The sequence below is a fragment of the Ipomoea nil genome, unplaced genomic scaffold (assembly GCF_001879475.1).
Source record: "Ipomoea nil cultivar Tokyo-kokei standard unplaced genomic scaffold, Asagao_1.1 scaffold2480, whole genome shotgun sequence".
Lineage (NCBI taxonomy): Eukaryota > Viridiplantae > Streptophyta > Magnoliopsida > Solanales > Convolvulaceae > Ipomoea > Ipomoea nil.
Window position 1 is genome coordinate 6104741 of NW_017618908.1, and position 22140 is coordinate 6126880.

The 22140-nt window shown below is 33.2% G+C and overlaps 1 protein-coding gene across 1 annotated transcript; it reads left to right on the plus strand.

Annotated features, from left to right (window-relative positions):
- The first annotated feature begins 6464 nt into the window (after positions 1-6464).
- LOC109152682 (protein SPEAR1) lies at positions 6465-9369 on the plus strand. Its single transcript, XM_019300333.1, has 5 exons — positions 6465-7009; positions 7863-7955; positions 8592-8659; positions 8806-8887; positions 8989-9369. Exons 1-5 carry the CDS (start codon positions 6767-6769, stop codon positions 9103-9105), a joined length of 603 nt encoding a protein of 200 aa, XP_019155878.1. The 5' UTR covers positions 6465-6766; the 3' UTR covers positions 9106-9369.
- Positions 9370-22140: the final 12771 nt, after the last annotated feature.

Here is a 22140-nt window from a genome sequence, read left to right on the forward strand (position 1 = left end):
CCTGAATGCGCCACTGAATCCATCCCACTTCTTTGCCCCCCCTCCAGGGACGGAGCCAAAGGGGGGTAGGGGGGTCAGCTGCCCCCCCCCCCCCCACCCCAACCCCACCCCATATATAATTTTTGTATGTATATATGTATATATAGTATATGTGTTAGTATTAGTAAAATAAAACTATTAAATGTCAACAAGAGTTGATTTAGATGAGTTAGTTGAGCACATGTTGAGTTATATGATAAAAGATAGGGGTTCAAATCTTGGTTTTGACATATTTTTTTATAGTTGGCTTCAACAATTTTTTTTTGACGCATCCCCTATGGTTTCAACACAGTCACGTTTTTAATAGCTGTTTAATATTTAATTTAATACACACACATATATAACATTCTTTTATATTAATAATGAGATTTTTTTTTGACTCATCCCCTATGGTTTCAACACAGTCACGTTTTTAATAGCTGTTTAATATTTAATACACACACATATATAACATTCTTTTATATTAATAATGAGATATTTTTTTTGACTCATCCCCTATGGTTTCAACATAGTAACGTTTTTAATAGTTGTTTAATATTTAATACACATACATATATAACATTCTTTTATATTAATAATGAGATGTGTTTTTTTTTTAATTATCTATTTTGTTTTAATGTTTCGTCTTTACTGAAAAAAAAAATTTTTAAAACCTTCTCTACTTCTTCGCCCCCCCCCCCCCCCCCCCCCCCCCCCCCTCAACCGAATTTCTGGCTCCGTCCATACATACATACATACATACATACATACATACATACATATATATATATATATATATATATATATATATATATATATATGAGATGGACCATATGAGAACACCAGCTCAAATGTGCAGACATACACCATGCAAAACCACAAAGCATATCATATATATGATATATAAAATACGTAGATTAAGAGCGGGTGCACTTTATAATTATACATAGCCCCTTTAAAACGTTGGCACTTAAGAGCATCCTCAATATATAGTTGTTGTTTTGAGGAGTTTTTACAAGTGTGATTAGGAAAGAGAATAAAGGAGGGAAGAGAAAAAGGAAAAAAACAAAAAAAAAAAAAAAAGCTGAAAAAAAAAAAACACTTTGCGTCATTATATTAACGCGTCCGGCTGGGCGTTGGGTTGCGTTTCACGCGACCCGTGCACAAAAATTATAGAATTTGGTGGGTCTCACAAGTCTGTCAAAAACCAATGTCTTGCAAAGAAGTTTTTTTTTTTTTTTTTTTTTTCCTCTCTCTCCTCATCTTTTCTCTTCCATATAAGCTAGCTTTTCTCAAAAACCTACCCAAAATCTATAGATGGGATGCCCTAAGCCTTCGTTGTCCCTGATAAGCCAAATATATTTATGTTTAGTGTTTGAGGTTAGTGAATAGTGAGGTGATAAACGACAGAGAGAATTGTGAGGTTGGAATTAATTAGGATAAATGATAAAAGAGAAATGATAGGCTAATAATTTTTGTTGCATATGCGTTTGTTTGCTCCAGCAAGGGGATTGGAATGGAATCACTGGATATATATGCATTTTATGATCTAAATATATTAACCTATTTGTTTTATCCAACCAAAATTTTTTGAATAAAAATTCTTTATAATTATTAATTCTTGAAAAAGAATTTTCGTATGTATTTGACTTTAATTAAAAGCGAAATTTCTCTTCTCTTTCCTTTTTTTTTTTTTTTTTTTAATAATGAATTTGACACATACATCATATTCTACGAATATATCTACAATAGCCCTACTAGGGTGGCTATGATAAGTATGCCAAATATTATGAGACTTATGATGTGCAAGAAATATTATCCAAAGACATTGGAGCATGCATGTAAAATTATTGACTTTGTTCTCTATTCATTATTTTGGGAAAAAATTTAACTAATTAAGTAAATAAAAGAGATCGAACTTAGAAGTAACAATGTTGTTACAGAATGCGCTGGTAATGGAAAATTTGATTTCATAAGTGTCTAGAATTAGGACCATAAAAAGTAACGAAGACCAAGATTTCATTTACTTCTATCATTTTCTAATTTTTCATTTCTTCTATTTTTAGCATAATTTGTGAATATAAAAATTCACCAATTTTAGAATATATAAATATTTTTTTTTGAAAACTAATAAATATTATTTAAAAAGCATATTATCAATATTAAAGTATATATATATTTACGATGAATACCTACAAGCAGTAAGTTAGAGGTAGAAATGTAAAAACTTCAATTCAGTCAAACTGTGATAGTTGATTGATGAATGTAGGGTCGTCCCTAATTTGATAACCCTATTGCCATTCTTGATTTTAAAAAATTATATGAACTACCATAAGTAAAAGTAACAAGGACTTCTGACACTAAGGAAAAAAGTTGGTGGTAAGTTGGGTTACGTTGGAAAAATGGGCACATTAAGCTAGTGGTAAAAATAATGTTCGGATCGATTATTGTCCACTTGAATTTAACATTTTTCTTACGGGTAATAATAGTGATAACATTAAACTATAAAGTACTTGGCATTGTTTTCTTTAATTTGTTAGGGATAATATAACTCATTTAAATTTCTCTCATATTTCTCTAGTCGCTAATGTTAGAGATCGATAAGGTTCGCGTGGTTGTTGCAGCTGGTGTTTATTAGTTAGAGTATATGAACATTAGTTTGAGACGCTTAGCTGATAATGACGTTTCACATTATTCCTCACTATGTGAGCAAGAAATTGATGTAATTTTTGACGACATGTATGATTATGTTAGAGAGGATGAGGTTATCTTCCCTACGTCGTTGTTATAAGTCTTCTTTTCAATTTAGTTAGGGAAAGAGGACAACAAAAAATCTTATTGTTAGTTGATTTTTATTTATTTATTTATTTATTTATTTATTTTGCAAGTTTGTAGTGTTGAGTGTCAAGTTATTGTTTTGGTCGCTATGTTTTTAATAAATTTCTTATATATATATATATATATATATATATATATATATATATTAGCATATGTACTTTTTATATATTTATAATTTGACAAATTTAATTGTTTATTGACAACACGTACTATAATAAAATAAACATATATATGGATATGTGATATATAATTCATAAAGATGTCATTATTGTTGTTCTTGTACGAGTTACTTATCTCTTTTTAAGGAGCGAATTTGTTCAATCCTCACACCATCACCTACACGAGGGGGATTGAATTAGTATCTTAATTTGACTTTTGTCCTCCATTCACTCTGTACATTAATACTTTTTCTTAATAAAACTCAATTAGATGCGAGCAGGCCACTTACTTCATTATGAGTGTTTGACCGTTTCGAGTCTTTTTAAATGAATTTTCTTTTTTTTTTTTTTTTTAAAAAAAAAACCTTAATCCATTTATCTCCAATAAAAAAGAATTGATCATGCTTGAATAAAAGAGGATGTGCTCATCCTTCAAATCAAATGGCTGGGGCCTTAAGGAAGTGATGGATTGTTGTTTTCCTTTATTTAATTTCTCCCCCTTGTACTTGGATAGGTTCACATGTCAAATTAAGAAATGAGAGGATTCTCACTTTCCACCACAAACACAACTCATAAAATATGACCCACAAAATCATGCGCCAAACAGCTTGATTAGATTTGGTGCATGGCAACTCACATTAAATTAATTATTCTAATCTATTATACATTAATTAATTTTAGCATATTTCCTTTAAATTATAACATTTTTACAAAATTTATTTTGTTAAAAATAGCACACTTTTTGTCCCTAAATCATCTCTGATCTTTCCCTTTTTACAAATCTGGTTCTTTAATTATTACACAAGTTGTAAACTTAATTCTTCGATTAACTGAGATATCAAACTCTTTTTGTATATACGGTTTTATAAGAAATTGTAAATGTGCATGCATTTATAAAAACCTGTATACAAATGGAGTTTGACATCTTACCTAGTACGTGGCCGGATGAACTGAATTTACAACTTATTTAACAGTTAAAGAACCAGAATTAAATGATGTGTTTCGTATTAACTAAATACCTAAGCTGTTAGTTAGATGCACATTAGTTACATTCAACATGCCCTTCACATATATCGACTGATTACTTTTTGACGAATCAATCAACACATGATCGAACACGTAGTCTCTTTATAAGGTAACATGGAACGAAGGTTCGGATCTATTATTTTTCACATGAGTAGTCAAACTTTGTTACCAAATAAACTGATAGTTAGATTGCAATTTATTATGCACAACAACCAGATTTGTAAAAATTTGAAAGAGAAAGACTAGGCTTTATTTGGTAACATAATTAGCTTATCAGTCAATTTTTGCTTATTTGACCACTATTAGCTGTTTGACTTGGTTAAACAATCAATATGAATGTTTGATTAATTATTTTTTTGTAACAACTTATTGCTCCAAAATGCTAAAATTCAAAAAGCTACTCAAAGTACGTAGCTTTTTAGATCAGCTTTTTTGAGAAAGTCATTTTGCTTGTAATCAGCTATAAGCTAACAGCTAATTTATCAAACACTTTTCTACAATCAACTAATGCTATCAACTAGTCAAACTCACTAACTCAATCAGCTATCAGATATTTATTATCAAACACCCATAAATTTATAATTCGGGAATAATTGAAAGAGCAAAATTAAAACTCTTTTTTTTTTTTTTTCAAAATGTAATTGCAAGAATGAGAAAATCCCTAGGAAGCAGCTAATAAGATTTCTAGGATCCATAAATAAATCTCACTCCTTGTTGGACCTTGTACGTGTTTCTGACACATTAAAATTTCTTTACCACTATACCTTTCTTTAAAAAATAATAATAATTTATTAAGAATAAAAAATATGTCACGCTCTATAAACCATATATAAAAATAATAATAAAAGGTGGAAATTAAATCCACTTAGGTGCGTGGTAGGAAATTACGTAGTGACCATACTGACGTGATCCATGAGAATATGAATTAGTTTTATGGTCCCATAAGTACATACAATACCAACCATTTATACATCAAATTCCTTGGATCTCTCCTATGTTTTGTCAAAAACATGATTGTACGAGGCAAAGTCATTTACTAGAATAGTCCTCTTATGTCCTTCCAATCGAACCAAACAGTCCTTTAATTAATTTGCCCCATGACCCATCCAACAAAGTAGCGTTACACATGAAGTGTTACGTTGATTGATTATTATATATGGCTTCGCCTTAATCCACTCTATTAGATACGAATGGACAAATGCATGTTTTAGTGTCTTATACATCTTAATTGTTTCGTGGCTTCCAATTTGAAGAAGTGAGATAAGTACTTTCGGTGTACCATACAAACATATCAAAATGTTATTAAAAAAAAAAAAGTATTAGTGTTTAAGATTTAAAAAGTGATCAGATCCAAACAGAAGTTCTGAGTGAAAATCCTCAATTTTCAACCACTTTGGGTAGTCAAAAATTCAAATAAATAAATTTGGTGACAAGGAGAACTCGTAGTTAATCACTACCCAAGGGTGCATTGGGTAAATCTAGCAGTGTGACCCTAATCAGGATCACAATACTGTAAACATGTCTAGGACTCTAGGTTGCCTATTGGTGACTAACTCGAACCATGGAGGTCAATATATCATTACGTCAGGCTTTGAATTTTGTGATTGTCAAGCCAGCACTTCAACTAACTTGGATGGAGTTGTTCCAAAATTGAAAAGTTTTCAACAACCAACATACCCAAGACATCTTTTTGACCCTTTTAATGTTAGTTTTATCTTCAACCCGTGTAGTGTAGAGACACACCCAATATCGGTTTTTGGAAACTATGAGACTAATAAATCAGTGAATATCGTCGAATATATGAACATTAGCGAATTTACTAATATTTGATCAAACTCCGATGGTGGGGCATTGACTTTTTGGGCTGCAATACTTAGACAAAGTATAGAATATATACTACCTTATAATAGAGTCAACAGTAGTTTACCCATATAGATCAGAATACCATACTAGACGTCATGGCTAGAAATTATGGATTTCCGACCACCTGAAAGTGATCTCAAATCAAGTTGAAAGTAAAAAGTGGTCGGAAATAGCAACAAAGATTTTTCCAGATACCAAAAGTGGTCGGAAATAGCAACAAAGGTTTTTCCAGATACCAAAAGTAGTCGGAACAAGACTTTCGACTTGATTTAAGATCACTTTCAGGTGGTCGGAAATTCCATAATTTCCAGTAGTGCGTATTATACAATTATACTATTGAATGAGTGTATGACTAGGGAGTAGATAGACATGAGACATATTCAAATTTGTAGTACATACTCAATTCAAAGTCCATGACAAAGACAATAAATAAATAATGCAAGAAGTTTATAGAAGTTCACAACATCAACTAACTAGCTAGCAAATATATATATATATAAAGGGGAAAATATATATAATGAATGCATACATACTATCCAAGTATTATATATATATAGATAAATACATATAGAGAGAGAGAGATGAAATGAGATACAAATGTAAATACAATCTGATCCAGCGATGCAATAATTAGTATAAAGTGTAAAACAGCTTAGCTTAAAAAGGCTGCAGCGCAGCTTATTCTTTCTTGGCGATCTCCATATAGATAGCGCTTTCGCTGTTTTTGTTTCAAGAAAAAGGTGAGCTCTGATCCGATCGATCCGACCCTGCAATCAAGAAAGCAGTGGCTAGGATTAATTTCTGCTGGGATTATTATTGGAGAACTAACGAAGAAGAATTTAAGGAAACAAGCTAGGAACAACATGAGTTACTATGGGGACTCAAACCTGGGAAACCATCATCATCATCAGGAAAGAACATCATCGTCTTCCTCGGGGTCGGGGTCGTCCAGGAAGAGCAAGAAGAGCGGTTCAGACAAACCTAAACAGCCGCAAAGAGGCCTCGGGGTTGCCCAGTTAGAGAAGATTAGATTGCACTCCCAAATGGGTTGCACTTTTCTTCCTGATTCTCTTCACCATAATCCTTTCGACACCAACCTTTCCCAGGTTTTATTCTATCTTATTATCATTTTTGCAGTTCTAACGTTAGACTTTGAAAACTTTCACTTTTAAGTTAGTTTTTAAGATGGGATTTTAGGGTCTGTCAACCAAAATGCTACTATAAAGCACTAGCAATTTGACTCACCCTCCTTAATTTTTTCGAGAATAGTGTTTTTACTACACAGGTACATTGTAGCTACCAATTAGCTAGCTTTTTTAATTTTAGTCTGTCAGTTACGAGCAATCTAGACTGATTACCTACTTATATATGGTTTTTTCTGCGAGGAGTTGCTACGAACTTTCCCATAAATCAAAAGATAGATTTTCTTGAATTTTGTTGGGTGGGGTTTATAGTTTCTTGAATTTTGTTGCGTGGAGTTTTGAGTTTCTTGCCTCATCATCCTTAATTTCTTCAAGAATAGTGTTTTTACTACATGGGTACATTGGAGTTACCTTAGCTAGCTTTCTTGATTTGAGTCTGTCAGTATACTGATTACCTACTTATGATTTTTTTACTGCGAGGAGTTGCTATCTACGAACTTTCCCATAAATCAAAAGATATATAATTTTCTTGAATTTTGTTGTGTGGGGTTTCGAGTTTCTTGCCTCATCATCCTTAATTTCTTCAAGAATAGTGTTTGTACTACACCTGTATAAAATAATTGTCAATTATATTATTCTTTTTACTACATATGTTAGTTTACTTCATTGTGGTCCGACTGAGTCACGAGGCGAGCTTCATTCAAGTCACGTTTTCCAATAACAGTTGCTAGCTTTCTAGTAAATTAAAGGGTATGTGGTTTAATTTTCATAAATTTTATTATGTGGGGTTTAGAGTTTGTTGAAAATTTATATGCAGGAGGATATGAGATTGCAGACGGGTTACTCTCCATCTCCATCATTCTCGTACTCCTCGTCGTCTTACGGTTATCCAGGCCACCAAGGCATCATGGTAATTAAGAGGATCCTATAATAATTGATCGAGTGAATTAAGGAATAATATTAGTTTAATTTGCATGAAGGAAATCTTGATTTTCTATGATATTTAATTTCCCGAATCAAAGATGTGATATTATCCTCTTTATTTAATTAAATTATTCGATGAAATAACCCATTTGGATTTGCTAGTCTGGCATATCCCATCTGGTCTTCAAAATAAACCCTAGCTAGATTTGAGCTTTCAAGGTTGCATCACATCCAACGTGACATTATTGCTTCAAGAACAACCTAGTCTTATGATTTGCCTAGGATCCATAATGTCTGGTTTAGCAAGATTTACTATAAATGTGAGATGATTGATAAGCTAAGATACCATTTCCCAGAAAATTTAAGCGAAACAAGTATTATTTTTCGCAATCAAGATATATTCTATTTTGTATCGTCCCAACATTACTGTACAAGATAAAGTTAATTTGGATGGGAAAGCTAAGGCTAAGTTGTTGGGAGGCATATATGTATTCATGTGTTGTTCATTCGGTACGTCTATAGAGAATAGGGTAGTGAGATTCATGTTATCTTGAAAAGAATATATATATTACCAATTTCATGTACTCTAAACCGGATTTCGTATTTTTCATACATATTACAGATGAATATGAGCGAGATGGAAAGAGCGAATATGAGATATGGAGATTCTCAAGCCAGCTCCAATCTAAGGTTGAGATTAAATCTTTAGTCGAGTTACTGTATATATACACATATAATGTACATATATATATATATATATATATATATATATATATATAGTTGTATTTGTCTTTGTCCTTTGCCACTCCTAATCAATTCAACCTGGACAAAATCAGTTGGCATCCTGGTACAGTCTATGAGCCCCAACAATATGCACAACCCAACATGACTAGACATTTCCTCAGCCAACAACTAGAGGTACATACATTTGCCTAACTGCACACATTCTTCCTTATAATTTCCAAATTTCTTTTTCCACCTAACGATAATATTTTAATTCTCTCGTGATCAATAAACAGGATCCAACGGACAGAAGGGGGACGAGAGACCGGAGCGGCTCGACCGGCTCGGGTGACCAGACCTCTGATTCCAAGGGCAATCAAGAACTGGATTTGGAGCTGAGACTGTCACTCTGATCTAATGATGACCACCCAATTTATTAGTATTGTTTTTCTGGTACTTTGAACGGTACGGAAATGCATATTCTCAAATAGTGACTGCAGATTTTTCGCGTCACTTAAAAAACTGTACGGGAATGCATCTGTCACCTTACATTAAAACCTATTTAAATGTAGAAAAGAACAACTTTTTAAGTTAAAGTTGCAAAAAGTATTGGCAACTTGAATTGATGGAATTCAATTTGTTAATTTCATGGAGAATACATAAGCTGTTAGGGAGTACTGTAGCAGACACCATCATATCAACAATTTGCTTTTTATTTTTCTTTCTTTCTTTCTCTTTTTGCTTCTTTCTTAAGGAATAATTACTTTCTTTTGGTTCATTAGATCCGAAAGTTCTATCCTATCAATAATATATATGTTTTTGAACGGACTATATATTAATTTTTGATAATTAAGTACAATCATGTATGGTACGGTATGTCTGATTGTACAAAGTATATTCAGAACATGTTGTTGATAATACCCAATACAATGTAACCGAAATAACATGCATGATTGAGCTGGTAGAAAAGGCAATGAACCAATTATACCAATAAGAATCAGTAAACAAATTATTATTTAAAAAAAAATATTTAAAATTAAAGTTGAAAAATTACTGCAACTCCAATTTTAGGTATTTTTATCTTTTTTTTTTTTTGAAAACTTAGGTATTTTTATCTATACTAGAAGAAACAATCTTTTGATGCCAGATATGATGTTAATAATGTATACCATTATCTTGTACGTGTTTTGTGTCTTTGATTTGCAATGTTTGTGTCGTTTTTTCTAACACAATGAATAATGTATACTATATATTATCTTGTACGTCTATCAATTAAGATCATTTAATTTAAAATCGTAATAGGAATATCATGTGAAGCGGATTCAGCTGAGAAGGTGTTAAAATCAAACTTGTGACCTTCAGGTATATATATAAAGCATGATCATTCGCTAGGCTGCCGCCCTTTCTATTGGGCGTCGGTCGGCGGGTTGATCGAGTTCAGCCCCTGCTCGATTCAAGACGTGGTGTTGTGAGTTACCATGAAAGGATGTGGTTAAATGATTAATTTCACATACTTATCCCTAATTGGTTTTAAATAGGATATGACACAGATAGTCAAAAAATTTTGTAGTTAAGTGTGTTTGATTTACAACAGTCATAGGATGGGTGACCCATTGGGAAGTAAGCATAGTCCAACGCTCTCAGAGCCAACCCGAGTTCAGCCCCTGCTCGATTCGAAACGTGGGGGGATTGTTGGGCGTCGGGCGTCATACGGGTTGGCCGAGTTCAGTCCTGCTAGATTCGAGACATGGCGCAGGGGGATTGTCAGGCGTCGGGCGTAGATGGGTTGGGTTGGCCGAGTTCAGCCCCTGCTCGATTCGAGACGTGGCGCAGTGGCTTAACATGGAGGGATGTGATTAAATAATTAATGTCCATCTACTATCACCAATTGATTTTAAGTTCACCAATTGGTTTTAAGTTAGCGCCAATGAAATTTGCTATTAAGTGTGTGGTTTTAAGAAGAATGTGCTTGACTTACGGCAAGATGTGTGACCTACTGAGAAGTAAACATAATGCAGTGCTAAGATTCATCAAGATCACTTCCGAAGCAAGAATTAAACTTATTTACCCTTAGAATTGATTGATTAGAATGATCAACAGCTCAAGTAAAATTACATCCCGGTAGGGTATCTCACTCGCTTGAGTGCAAGTAACATCGTTAAGTGAGCCGAGTAAAATGTACGTGGTAGACTTACATATATGCATGTATCAGGTTTTAACTTCTTGTTGGTGGATAGCATATTTGTCACATTTGGCAAAAAAAAAGTGAAAGAACCTTAAAACCGAGGTACATCTAATCACTACCTTACATCTGCTACCATGCATCCAACAAGATGTTCTGGATCAAATCAGATCAGATCAGATCCTAATTAGCTTTAATTAATTGGATTCTAATCAGTAATCAGAACATAATCTATCATAGCTAATCAGTTTGCAGATTTACCCAAAGGCAAAATAAAAGTGAAAAGAAAGAAACAACATGATACAACAGTGATTTTCAGAGAAAAACGTGATGAACAGGAAAACGCAGGATATCAAATGCGGGAAATGAAAGAGAAATGCCTTTATAATATTGGTCTAATTGATGAGAAGTATGGTTGAGGTTTCAATCATGTCACGAATATTGGGAATTTCTTGTCACGAATATTGGTGGTTTGAGTTTAGAATGACCCAATGAGCAGTCCTCACAGGCTTAGCTTGGTGGTTCAGCATTTGGGAGAAGAAATAATCAATATTCGAAATTCAGTAGCGGCAACGTAGGAATTATGCCCAAAATGAACATATCGCTTGTGCGCACCGGCAATTGAAAATGACCATGATTGTTGAGCCATTGAGTTACCGTGATTTATATTCTCTGTCGGGCCGGGCCTTTTGGCGGGGAAGGAGTAGAAGGATGTACAATCGTTATGCTATGGACCCGTGTCCAGCATGCATTGTGGACACGGTAACGGTGCCGTTAGTGGCACCGTTATCTTCCACCATTTTTTTTTTTAATTTTACACCGCTTTGTTATAGGAGCATATGTTCATAATTTTATTACTATATGTTCATAATTGTAAGTTCATAATGTCAGAGCTCTGTGTTCATAATTCCATAACTGTACATTCATAATTGCATAACTGTACATTCATAATTCCGTAACTGTACATTCATAATTCAATAACTGTAAACTCATAATTTTTGAAGCTCTATGTTCACAATTTTAGAGCTCTATGTTCATAATTTTATCACTATATGTTCATAATTGTAAGTTCATAATCTCAGAGCTCTGTGTTCATAATTCCATAACTGTATATTCATAATTCCATAACTGTACATTCATAATTCCAAAAACAAATAATACCGTTAACGGCGAGACGAAATCAATTTATTTTTTAAACTGAAATGCCACGTTTTCCCTGAAAACGACGTCGTTTTAGACTCGTGTCCACAATGAGTCCACAACATAATTTGCCAAGGATGTACTTGTGTGTGGTGAAAATTGTTATGGTACTTCATATGTTATATGGTCATTATCCTATATATTTTCTCCTATTTTAGTGTTATTTTATATACGGGTTATTTCTCTCTCTCTCTCTCTCTCTCTCTCTCTCTCTCTCTCTCTATATATATATATATATATATATATATATATATATATATATAACAATTGTCAATGAAAATGCTCTTTAAGCAGTTCCTGTATTTGTTAAAATCATCTTGAAATATTGAGTTAAAAAGACTAATTTACAACATGTTATCAACACGATACTCTAACCAACAATTATAATAATAATAATTATTATTTAAAATAAACTTAATTGTAAAATATATACCTAAAACTTAATTTAATTTAAAGATAATTCAATAAATAAAAAAATGTATTTATGTATTTTAAAGTCATTTTATAGGTGACTCATCCACCATAAATAGTTAATTTACTAATAAACACTTTCTTAGTTACAAACAATTGATACTATCTATAAGTTAATTGCTAGCTGATTTTTATACGCCTCCTTATCTTGGGATTCGAGTCTTGTTTGAAACGCGTAATGTAATTATTGTTACAAACAAATAAAACAACAATAATAATAACAATAACGAAAACAAGAAGAAAAAAGAAAAAGAGAGAGGGAGCATGAAACAAAGTTGTGACCTTAATTATTTAAGGTAGCAGCCATATATGCATAAAAGTATGTTATTATGATGATTTATGTAGGCGACTAAAGTAACCAAACGTGTCCAGAACGCCTGCATTTACTGCTTTGCCAAACTCATCTTTATGTAAAAATATTTTTAAAATGATTGATAAAAGCACCGCCCACTCAAAAACTGTACTTAAATCGGCCGTGCTCCTTCACCTCATTGATTGTATTAAAAAGACATTGTTTTACCTTTTAAAGTTCTCATATGATATTGTCGCAATCTCATTAAAAAAAAAAAACACTTATTTTCTTGTTAGTACGATTATTAATCTTAAAGCCAAGTACTATCCGGTGATATTTTTATTATATAATGGGTGGTCACAAAATTGAATTTTGGTGATGAAGCATTGATTCCTATGGACCCGGGGGCATTGATTGATTGATTCACCTAGAATGTTATTTTTATTTAATCCTAACGGGGAGGGTTCAGGTAAGAATAATCCCCTTTGAAAAGTGTAGATATATCTACACCCTTCATCTTGAGAAATCAACAGATAAGATAGATCTTACGGTTACTAAATTTTCAAGTTTGCAATAATTATAAAATGAACCATGCTCTTAAAAATTTTCAATAATTTTAAAATTGACCATGTTTTTTTTTATTATTATTAAAACCTTCACCATTGATGAATCCTAATAGACGGCTGAGATCAGTTATCACTTTTTACCGGAGGACCATGTTCTCATTTGATCCTGCTATATATATATATATATATATATATATATATATTATAAATTTACAATGTTATAAATTATAGTGCATGTTGTGTGATTTACAAAGTTATATTTTGTATTTTATAAGTTGGACTATCCATTTTTATATTTTTTACAAAACACATGACATTGTAAAAATTTTCACTTTAAAAAGCATACCAACATTTTAACTTACGATATTGTAAAATTTTCATTTAATAAATTAAAATAGTTCTTGAGTATATATTATATTAGGTCCATCAACACAGTGTTCAACCTATATACATTAAGGGGGCGTTTGGTTCAGGTTATATAACATAACCAAGGGAATGTGACATTCCAAAGCTCACATTCCTATGTTTGGTTAATATTATCTCAGGGAATCTAACATTCCCCAGGAATGTCACATTCCCTCCACATAGGATTTTGAAGGGAATGTGATTCCCTTCAATTTCTAAGGTTATGTAAGATAACCTTGATTATGTTAGTTTATTACACACACACACACATATATAAAATTATTTTTGTAATTATATTTTTTATTTTTATTATGTTAGGTTAGCATATAAAATAATTTTGTTTCTCAAGTTCAATATTTCAGTTAATATTTTAAAATTATGTAATTATATATGATACCGTTATCTTATTTATTTATTTTAATTTTTAAATTTATTAAAATATATGAAAATATGTTAAGGATATTATAGTATGTGAATAAAAGATAACCCTAAACCAAACATGATTATATTACATATTCCAATTTTAACCAAACACAAGAATCTAACATTCCAGTAATCTAACATTCCAAACAATCTAACATTCCCTAAGGTAATCTGACATTCCGTGAACCAATCGACCCCTAAGAGTAAGTCTTTGTAAAAGTTTTTTTGGTTGATAACCTAAGTTTCCTGGGTTTGAATAAATCAAGTCAATCTAGTCTCAAAAATCAGCTTATACACTTCTACATACAAAAAGTCTAATCCAAACCCAGACTCCAATCTTACTCCATCCTTCTACAATTTTATTGAAAGTTTTAAGTAAGACTTTTAATTCATTATATTAATGTTATAGGGGTTTCGTAAAACTACTTTAATTTTATTTGATGTTGTTGTTATTTATTATAATTATTAATAAGCTATCTATAGACCCATTAGTCCATCACTCTTAATGGGCTAAACCTCATGATATACTTTGCCATAATGAAGGTGCATGTACATAGATTTTTTTTGGCCTGCACACTATACTATCAATCGTTATGCCATGGAACCGTGTTCACCATCCTAGTCCCAACGGTAACGGTGCACTGTTATCTTTTTTTTTTTTTTTTTTTTTTTTTGTTTCTTAATTAACTGCGTGACTTTTCTTCTTCATTTTCACATTTCGCGGTTTCACTTTCTCTTCGCACAAGTTTCTTCAACATTCATAAATTATGAATGTACAGGCATGGATTTATGAATGTGCAGTTATGAAATTATGAATTTTCTTTTATGAGATTATGAATTTTCTGTTATTAAATTATGAATTTTCTGTTATGAGATTATGAATTTACAGAAAATTCATAATTACATAACTGTAAATTCATAATCTCATAACAGAAAATTCATAATTTAATAAATGTTTTTCTTTTATGCGATTATAAATTTTCTGTTATGAGATTATGAATGTACAGTACATTCATAATCTCATAACAGAAAATTTATAATCTGAACAAATGCGCGCCGTTAACAGCACATTAACTAAAAAAATTTCATAAAAACGACACCGTTTAGACCCGTGTTCACTGTTCATGGTGAACACGTTTCCGGGGCATAATTTGCGCTATACTATGAGCTCTTGCCTTACATTGTGCATGGTAATTGAAGAAAACACTAAAAAGAATTCCAGCCATTTTTAAGAGGGGTACTGTATAGCACATCTGTGTAAAATACACCACAGATAGAAAACAACAGCTACATAAATCGTTGGTACAAAATATTCTCAAATAGTAAAGGCCTCACCCCTTAGGGAAGCTAAGTTAAGGGGTCTTTTACTCCATTTCTTTATTTTTTTTTTCCAGTTTTCTAATTTCCATTCTCCATTTTTCCAGTTTTTTAATTTCATTCTACAAATTCAATTGTTAAATTAAAAAAATTAAAAAATTAACACTAAATGTGTAACACTAAAGAAAGTTAATAAAAGAGTAAATTTTAATTTTGGTCTACTGACTATTGAAGTCCTGTTAATTGCAATTCACAGCTTTCAAAAGTGTTAATTTAGTACTTTAACTATGCAATTTTTATCAATTTTAGTCACGTCGGTCAAATTGTTGATCAAATGTGACTGAAAAATTTTAACTCGCGAAAAAATCTTAAATGGAAGGGGCAAAAGTGTCATTTCATGTTATGTCCAAATAGGCTACGCCATTAATTGCTATTGCCTTTGGCTTCGCTCTCCTCTTCTCCGCCCTCCTTCTCGCTTCTTATAGCTACTGCAGGACAATCGCCTCCCGCCGTCGGCGCCTTCGTGAGGAACAGTTTCTGACCCGGAACTCGCACGCGGCTAGAGAGATCAGTGTCTATCTCCCCCGCAAGATCTTCGTGGCCAAAGAGGATGATGATGATTCCGGGGCATCTCAGATCAGAATAGTTGTTGCATATTTTTGTGGCTTACAGTGCATATTTTTCCTTCCGTGCACATTGTCCCTTCTTCCAAAGCATATTGTTGTACCTTCTAGTGCACATTGTTATAGATCACGTATGTGGCGATTTTTTTTTTTTAAGGAATATTTTGATCTATGGCTAGGATTTCACCGCATGATTCACCTGATGAGGCATTCATCTTACAATGCAAGAACATAAGCCTATATATATATATATATATATATATATATATATATATATATATACATACATACATACATACATACATACATACATACATACATACATAGGGGCAGAGGCACCCCTGGGGTTGGGGGGCCCTGCCCCCCCCCCCCCCCCCCCCCTCACCCCCCATTTTTATTAAATATATAGGTATATATTATTATAATATGGATAAATTACATTTTTGCCCCCCTCCTAATTTTTTTAAAAAAATAATCTATTATGTATATATTAAATGAACTCGAAATTAAAGTTACACTTTTCGTTCCTAAGTTATGTGATAATTGTAGAATTCGTCCATAATTGTTGGTCGTGTTCACTTTTCGTCCCTATGCTATAACTGACGTTGCAAATTTCGTCCTTTTAATAACAGGTTGTGGTCACTCTTCCTTTCTAAGCTATACTTCGTTCCTAATGTTTTGTTAGTAAATGGACGAAATTTGCAACATCAATTACGGATCGGAGTATATTTTAGGGACGAAAAGTAAGCACGACTAATAATTATAAATTCTTCAATTACCCTATAACTTAGTGATTAAAAGTGTAGTTTTTCTTATTTTTTTACTATTGTATAATTTTTGTGTTATGTAAAAAATTCAAAAGTAATGTTTGACAATCTTAACAATCGTACTCATATAATTATATATTTCATATATTATTGCACATAGTATAATTAAAAATAATTATCAATCATAACTGGCACAATCATATATGGTATATATATAATAATATTGTGTGGTTGATACTAATATCGACTAAGATGATAAATTTCTGAGTTAATACCCAAAATGGTCCTCCGACTATTAGCTAATACTCAATTTTGTCCCAAAGTATTAAACGTACTCAATTTAGTCCTCTAACATTTAAAACGGTACCCAAAATGGTCTTCCGTTACAATTGCCATCTATCTGCCGTTATTTTGAGGGGCAAAAAGGTCCATTAATTAGGATGTTGTGTTCCACGTCCGATGACAGTAGCCAGAAGAACCATGTTAGTGCCGACGACGTCGTTTGATTCTTGACAATATGACCTCGAAAGAATTGATTTTTGCAATTTTCGCTCCGATCCCTCGTTGAGGAATTTCTTGATTCTGTAAAAAAAAAAAAAAAAAAAAAAAAATGGCAAGGCGTACATGAATCTGCCGGAGTTTAGAGTCGCTGCGTCCTCGAAAGGATGAGTTCATTGTCGTCATCGATAAGGAAGGATCACAGAATATGGTACCATCTCTGTGTTGGTTGGCCACAATTGAAGACGCATTTGTTGTTTTCACCATGACATTACTCTGGGTATTGACTTTAGCTGTGTTAAAAGCTTCCTTTGCAGCGAGGAAGGAGATGAGTGAAAGGAGGGAGAGGAAGAACTGTTTCATGTCGAAGAAAGCTGTGCGGGTGAGAATGGATACAGGATAAACGGGTTTGGAGCAAATAAAATGACTTTTTTACTCTCAAGATAACGGTGGATTGATGGTAATTGTAATGGAGGACTTAATTGAGTTTGATTTTAAAAGTGAGAGGACTAAATTAAGTACGCTTAATACTTTGGGACAAAATCGAATATTAGCTAATTGTCGAAGGACCATTTTTGGTATTAACTCATAAATTTCCTCTAATAAATTTGCCCCCCCCCCCCCCCAACCTGACTTTCTGGCTCCGCCACAGACACACACATATATATATAGCTTAATTTCTTGTATATAAATGAAATTTACATCAATATATAATATGAGAAATTTTAGCATATATAAACACAACCATGTTTGGAGACATGTGAAACAAAACAAAGTTAAATAATTACGTATTTCACACTATTGTTGAAGCTACTTAGAACAGTCTTGTCCATAGGTGTGTAAAATTCTTCACACTTTTGTCATTATTTATATAATATAGACGTGTGAAACGAAACAGTACAGAGTTAAATAATTAGATCATTATTAACTTTTTTGTACCGTAAATAATTTGTAACGGAAGAATATAACTGAAAATTATATTTCAACCATTGAATTGAATGAAATAAGTTAGGTGTGAGCGTCAGAGGGGAGAGAATGAATATAATGGTGCATGCATTATATTGCATGAAGAACATAACGGTGCACCTGACAAGACCTGTGTCCCGTTATGTTCAATATCTAGCCAACAATATTTGAACATAATAACGGGTGAACCTGTATGTGCCTTGCCTCTTATATGCGTTATCTTATCCCATATATAGGAAGTGCTTGAAATTTGCGTCCGATTTAGTAGATGAGAAGTTTTACTTCAGTCAAACACCAAAAAGTTAAAATATTTAAAAAAAAAAAAAATGAGTCATTTTTGGAAATTATTTTCGATCGCAAACATTTTCTAAATTTTCAAACGGGCTCTATATGTAGTTCAAAATTCTTTAATTATTATATCATTATTTTTCTTTCTAATATAAATGTAATTTCCTCAATATAAGTATAAATTTTACAATAATAATTACTCATTTCAATATAATATGAATTCTAATAAAAAACCGATGTCATTGTAGTTAAATTAACTGCTCGCTTACCAATTGTCCTAAACTCTTAGGTAGTTTATTAATTAAATTACTTAAATATCAAAGGAACGTATCTATTGCACTTCAATCTTGAGGACCCCACTTACCCCTACCTCTTAGTTTCGATAAATGAGGTTGATGGATTTAATTTATTCGGGGTGGACCCGAATTACTTAAACCCGGTAAAGAACATATATGTGATATATAAAATGAGCAAAACGATGTCGTAAGGTCGCGGAGACCGTATATTATATTAAATGCCGTAAATGGGCTATTACAACGATCCATTAGGACAAAGTGTGTAAGGTAATGAGACAAGGTAGGAGATTTTTATACAAGCCAAACCCTCAAACCGCTCCCCCTAAACCGGGGTAGTTAGATCTCCCGCTTTGACCGCGTCCCCCCCTCGGGACCCGGTCCAAAGCGCGGGCGAGCTCATTATGGCCTGAGCTCTGCCCAGCCGAGCCCAACACAGACCGACTCGGCCTAGCCGAGGCCCTTGTGCGTGGCCTGAGCTCGGCCTGGCTGAGCTCGTCACAGGCAGGGCTCGGCCTATGGCCGAGCTCCTTAGGCCGAAACGACCACGACCCAAGCACGTTGGGCCAAGGTGGCTTGGATCCGTCTCTCCAGATCGATTCGCTCCGAGCATAATATATCCATCAGAGGTTAATCACGAGATATGTTTCAATGGTATACAAGTTCTTTAAATTTGCTTGTACACTGATGATACCCAAAATAGAGACAATAATTCAATCCCTCCTTTTAATAAAACAAACAAACTTGTGCACAGTGCATTACGGCATAGCAAATCAAAACTATAATATCATATGGTAATATTATACACTTATTTTCGCACAATATGCATATAACGTAACTTATAATATGGGGGGTCAGCATGCGCGTCTGGTCCTTTCACAATCTGCAAGTTCACATTTGATGGGTGATTGGATCGACACAGCTAGCTAGCTGGATTATTGTGGCCTAAAATTCATTAGTGTTATGCACGTTACGTTGTTTTACCAGCCCACATATAGTCCCACCCACCTTAGCTTACCAACTTCCAAATCCTCTCTGTCAATCTAATTTTAGTTGTCGTTACGTTGATCTTTACCGGTCAAAAGGGAAATTCCATTTGTGTTTGATTCTTATATATAACGATTACTTATATAATTATGTTTCATTCTTCCAAAAGGTTGAATCCCAACCCCAAGGGCCCCCCACACCCCGACCCGACACAGTATTTGGGAGGATGTAAATCATGGTAACTCAACTGAACAACCACAGAGGCTAAATCAAACTGAATATAATTATGTTTCATTGATATATTAGAGATGGACCTGGATCAAACTGACCCGAGGAGAAATGGAGACGACCCGGGCTTGGGGCGCCTTAGCCCGAGGTGGCCTCGGCTTGGAGCGCCTCGCCTCAGCCCGGGGTGCCCTCGACTGGAGGCGGCCTCGGCCCAGGGTGCCCTCGGCTAGAGACGGCTCGGCCTTGTGCGCTACATGCGCGGACGCGGTCAAAGAGGATCCAAACGCCCACCCTATTCTCATGCATGGGAACGGTTAGGAGGAAGCTTTAGTATAAAAAAAAATGCTCATTATTGTCTTAATTAGGACATCTCTTATCATGTTCAATCATTACAACTTTATTTATTATTGGAATAAGGTTCAAATTGGCCACTTAACGTAACCTGAAAATGCAATTAGGCCACTGAACGAAAAAAAAAAAAAAAAAAGTGCAATTAGGCCACTGGACACTCCAAAAACGTGCAATTATGTCACTGAACACTCCAAATATATGCAATTTCACCGGATAGCAGGTTACCATCAATTTTAGCAGGTTACCTGCTTACATGGCAGCTGAGTTGGCATTTTTAATAAATTTTAATAATAAATTTAAAAAAATTAGAAAAAATTAAATAAACCACGGGGTGACCGCCCCCTTCCCCCCTCCTTCGTCTCCGGCGGAGACGAATGAAGAGAGGTGGGGGGTGGGGGAAGGGGGTGGCTGCCGTCGTTTTTTTGTTTTTTAATTTATTATTAAAATTTATTAAAATTTATTAAAAATACAACTCAGATGTCACTTAAGCAGGTAACTTGCTAAAATTAATAGTAACCTGCTATCAGGTGAAATTGCATACATTCGAAGTGTTTAGTGGCCTAATTGCACATTTTTTTTTCGTTTAATGGCCTAATTGCATTTTCAGGTTACGTTCAGTGGCCAATTTGATCCTTATTCCTTTATTAATAATACAAGAATTGTCTCCGCCACATATATTACTTGTCTTTTCCTACTTTATTATTTATTCTTTATTTATCGGGTTTAGTAATTCGGGCTACCCGGGTTAATTAAATCCATCAATGTGTTTATCGGATAATGGAATCGAAACACATGTAAAAAGTTGTAGTAACGTGATACTCCCACGTACTGTCTCATTTTGTTTGTCATGTTTACTATTCATTGATCAAAGCAACTATTTCTTCATTACTTATTTTCTTTAGTAATTTTTAAATTTGAATTTTGTATTTGATAATATTTTTAATGTAGTTTCTAAATATATAAATTTTATATACTAATAAATTTAATATTATGAAAAATTGAATTAAAAATAACTTTCAGTCAAGTCTCATTAATCAAATCATCAGACAAATAAAATAGAACGGATGGAGTATTAGATACTCCATATATTTATCTAGAGATAATTTTTTAGGCTAATTGGATGACAACTTTGATGATTTGCCTATTCGTTTGTGCACCGTTCAAAAGACCCACAAGAGGGGTTGCCGGGTTGAACCTTGATTGACCTAGTAGATGTTGTATGTGTGGTCAAATTAAAGTTAATGTAAAGTGGATTTGTAATTTTACCTTGTTCCAAATTTCTAGGTATACCAACAAACAAACAAAAAAAAAAAAAAAAGGTAAAATATATTGAGAATAACATTATTTTACTCTCACGCGGTGAGAAAATTTTCATTTTGTAACTATTAAAAAATGTCAAAAATAACTTCTTTGATGATTTTGAGTATTCAGGAAAATAATCATTACTAATACCAACCACATATACGTACTAGTGATTAATAATACCAATCTAACCTTATATTTTTCTAAAGTTTAAAATTTCTGACTATCCATGGTTATGAAAAATTCATAAATGTTTACCAATTATTTTGATGGTCCAAATATTATTGAA

What these genes read in the sequence shown, in the direction of transcription:
- LOC109152682 (XM_019300333.1), top strand. Translation starts at nt 6,767, where the DNA reads ATGAGTTACTATGGGGACTCAAACCTGGGAAACCATCATCATCATCAG. An exon ending in TCGACACCAACCTTTCCCAG is followed by an intron (nt 7,010 to 7,862) that starts GTTTTATTCTAT and finishes ATTTATATGCAG; the next exon opens with GAGGATATGAGATTGCAGAC. An exon ending in CAAGCCAGCTCCAATCTAAG is followed by an intron (nt 8,660 to 8,805) that starts GTTGAGATTAAA and finishes GGACAAAATCAG; the next exon opens with TTGGCATCCTGGTACAGTCT.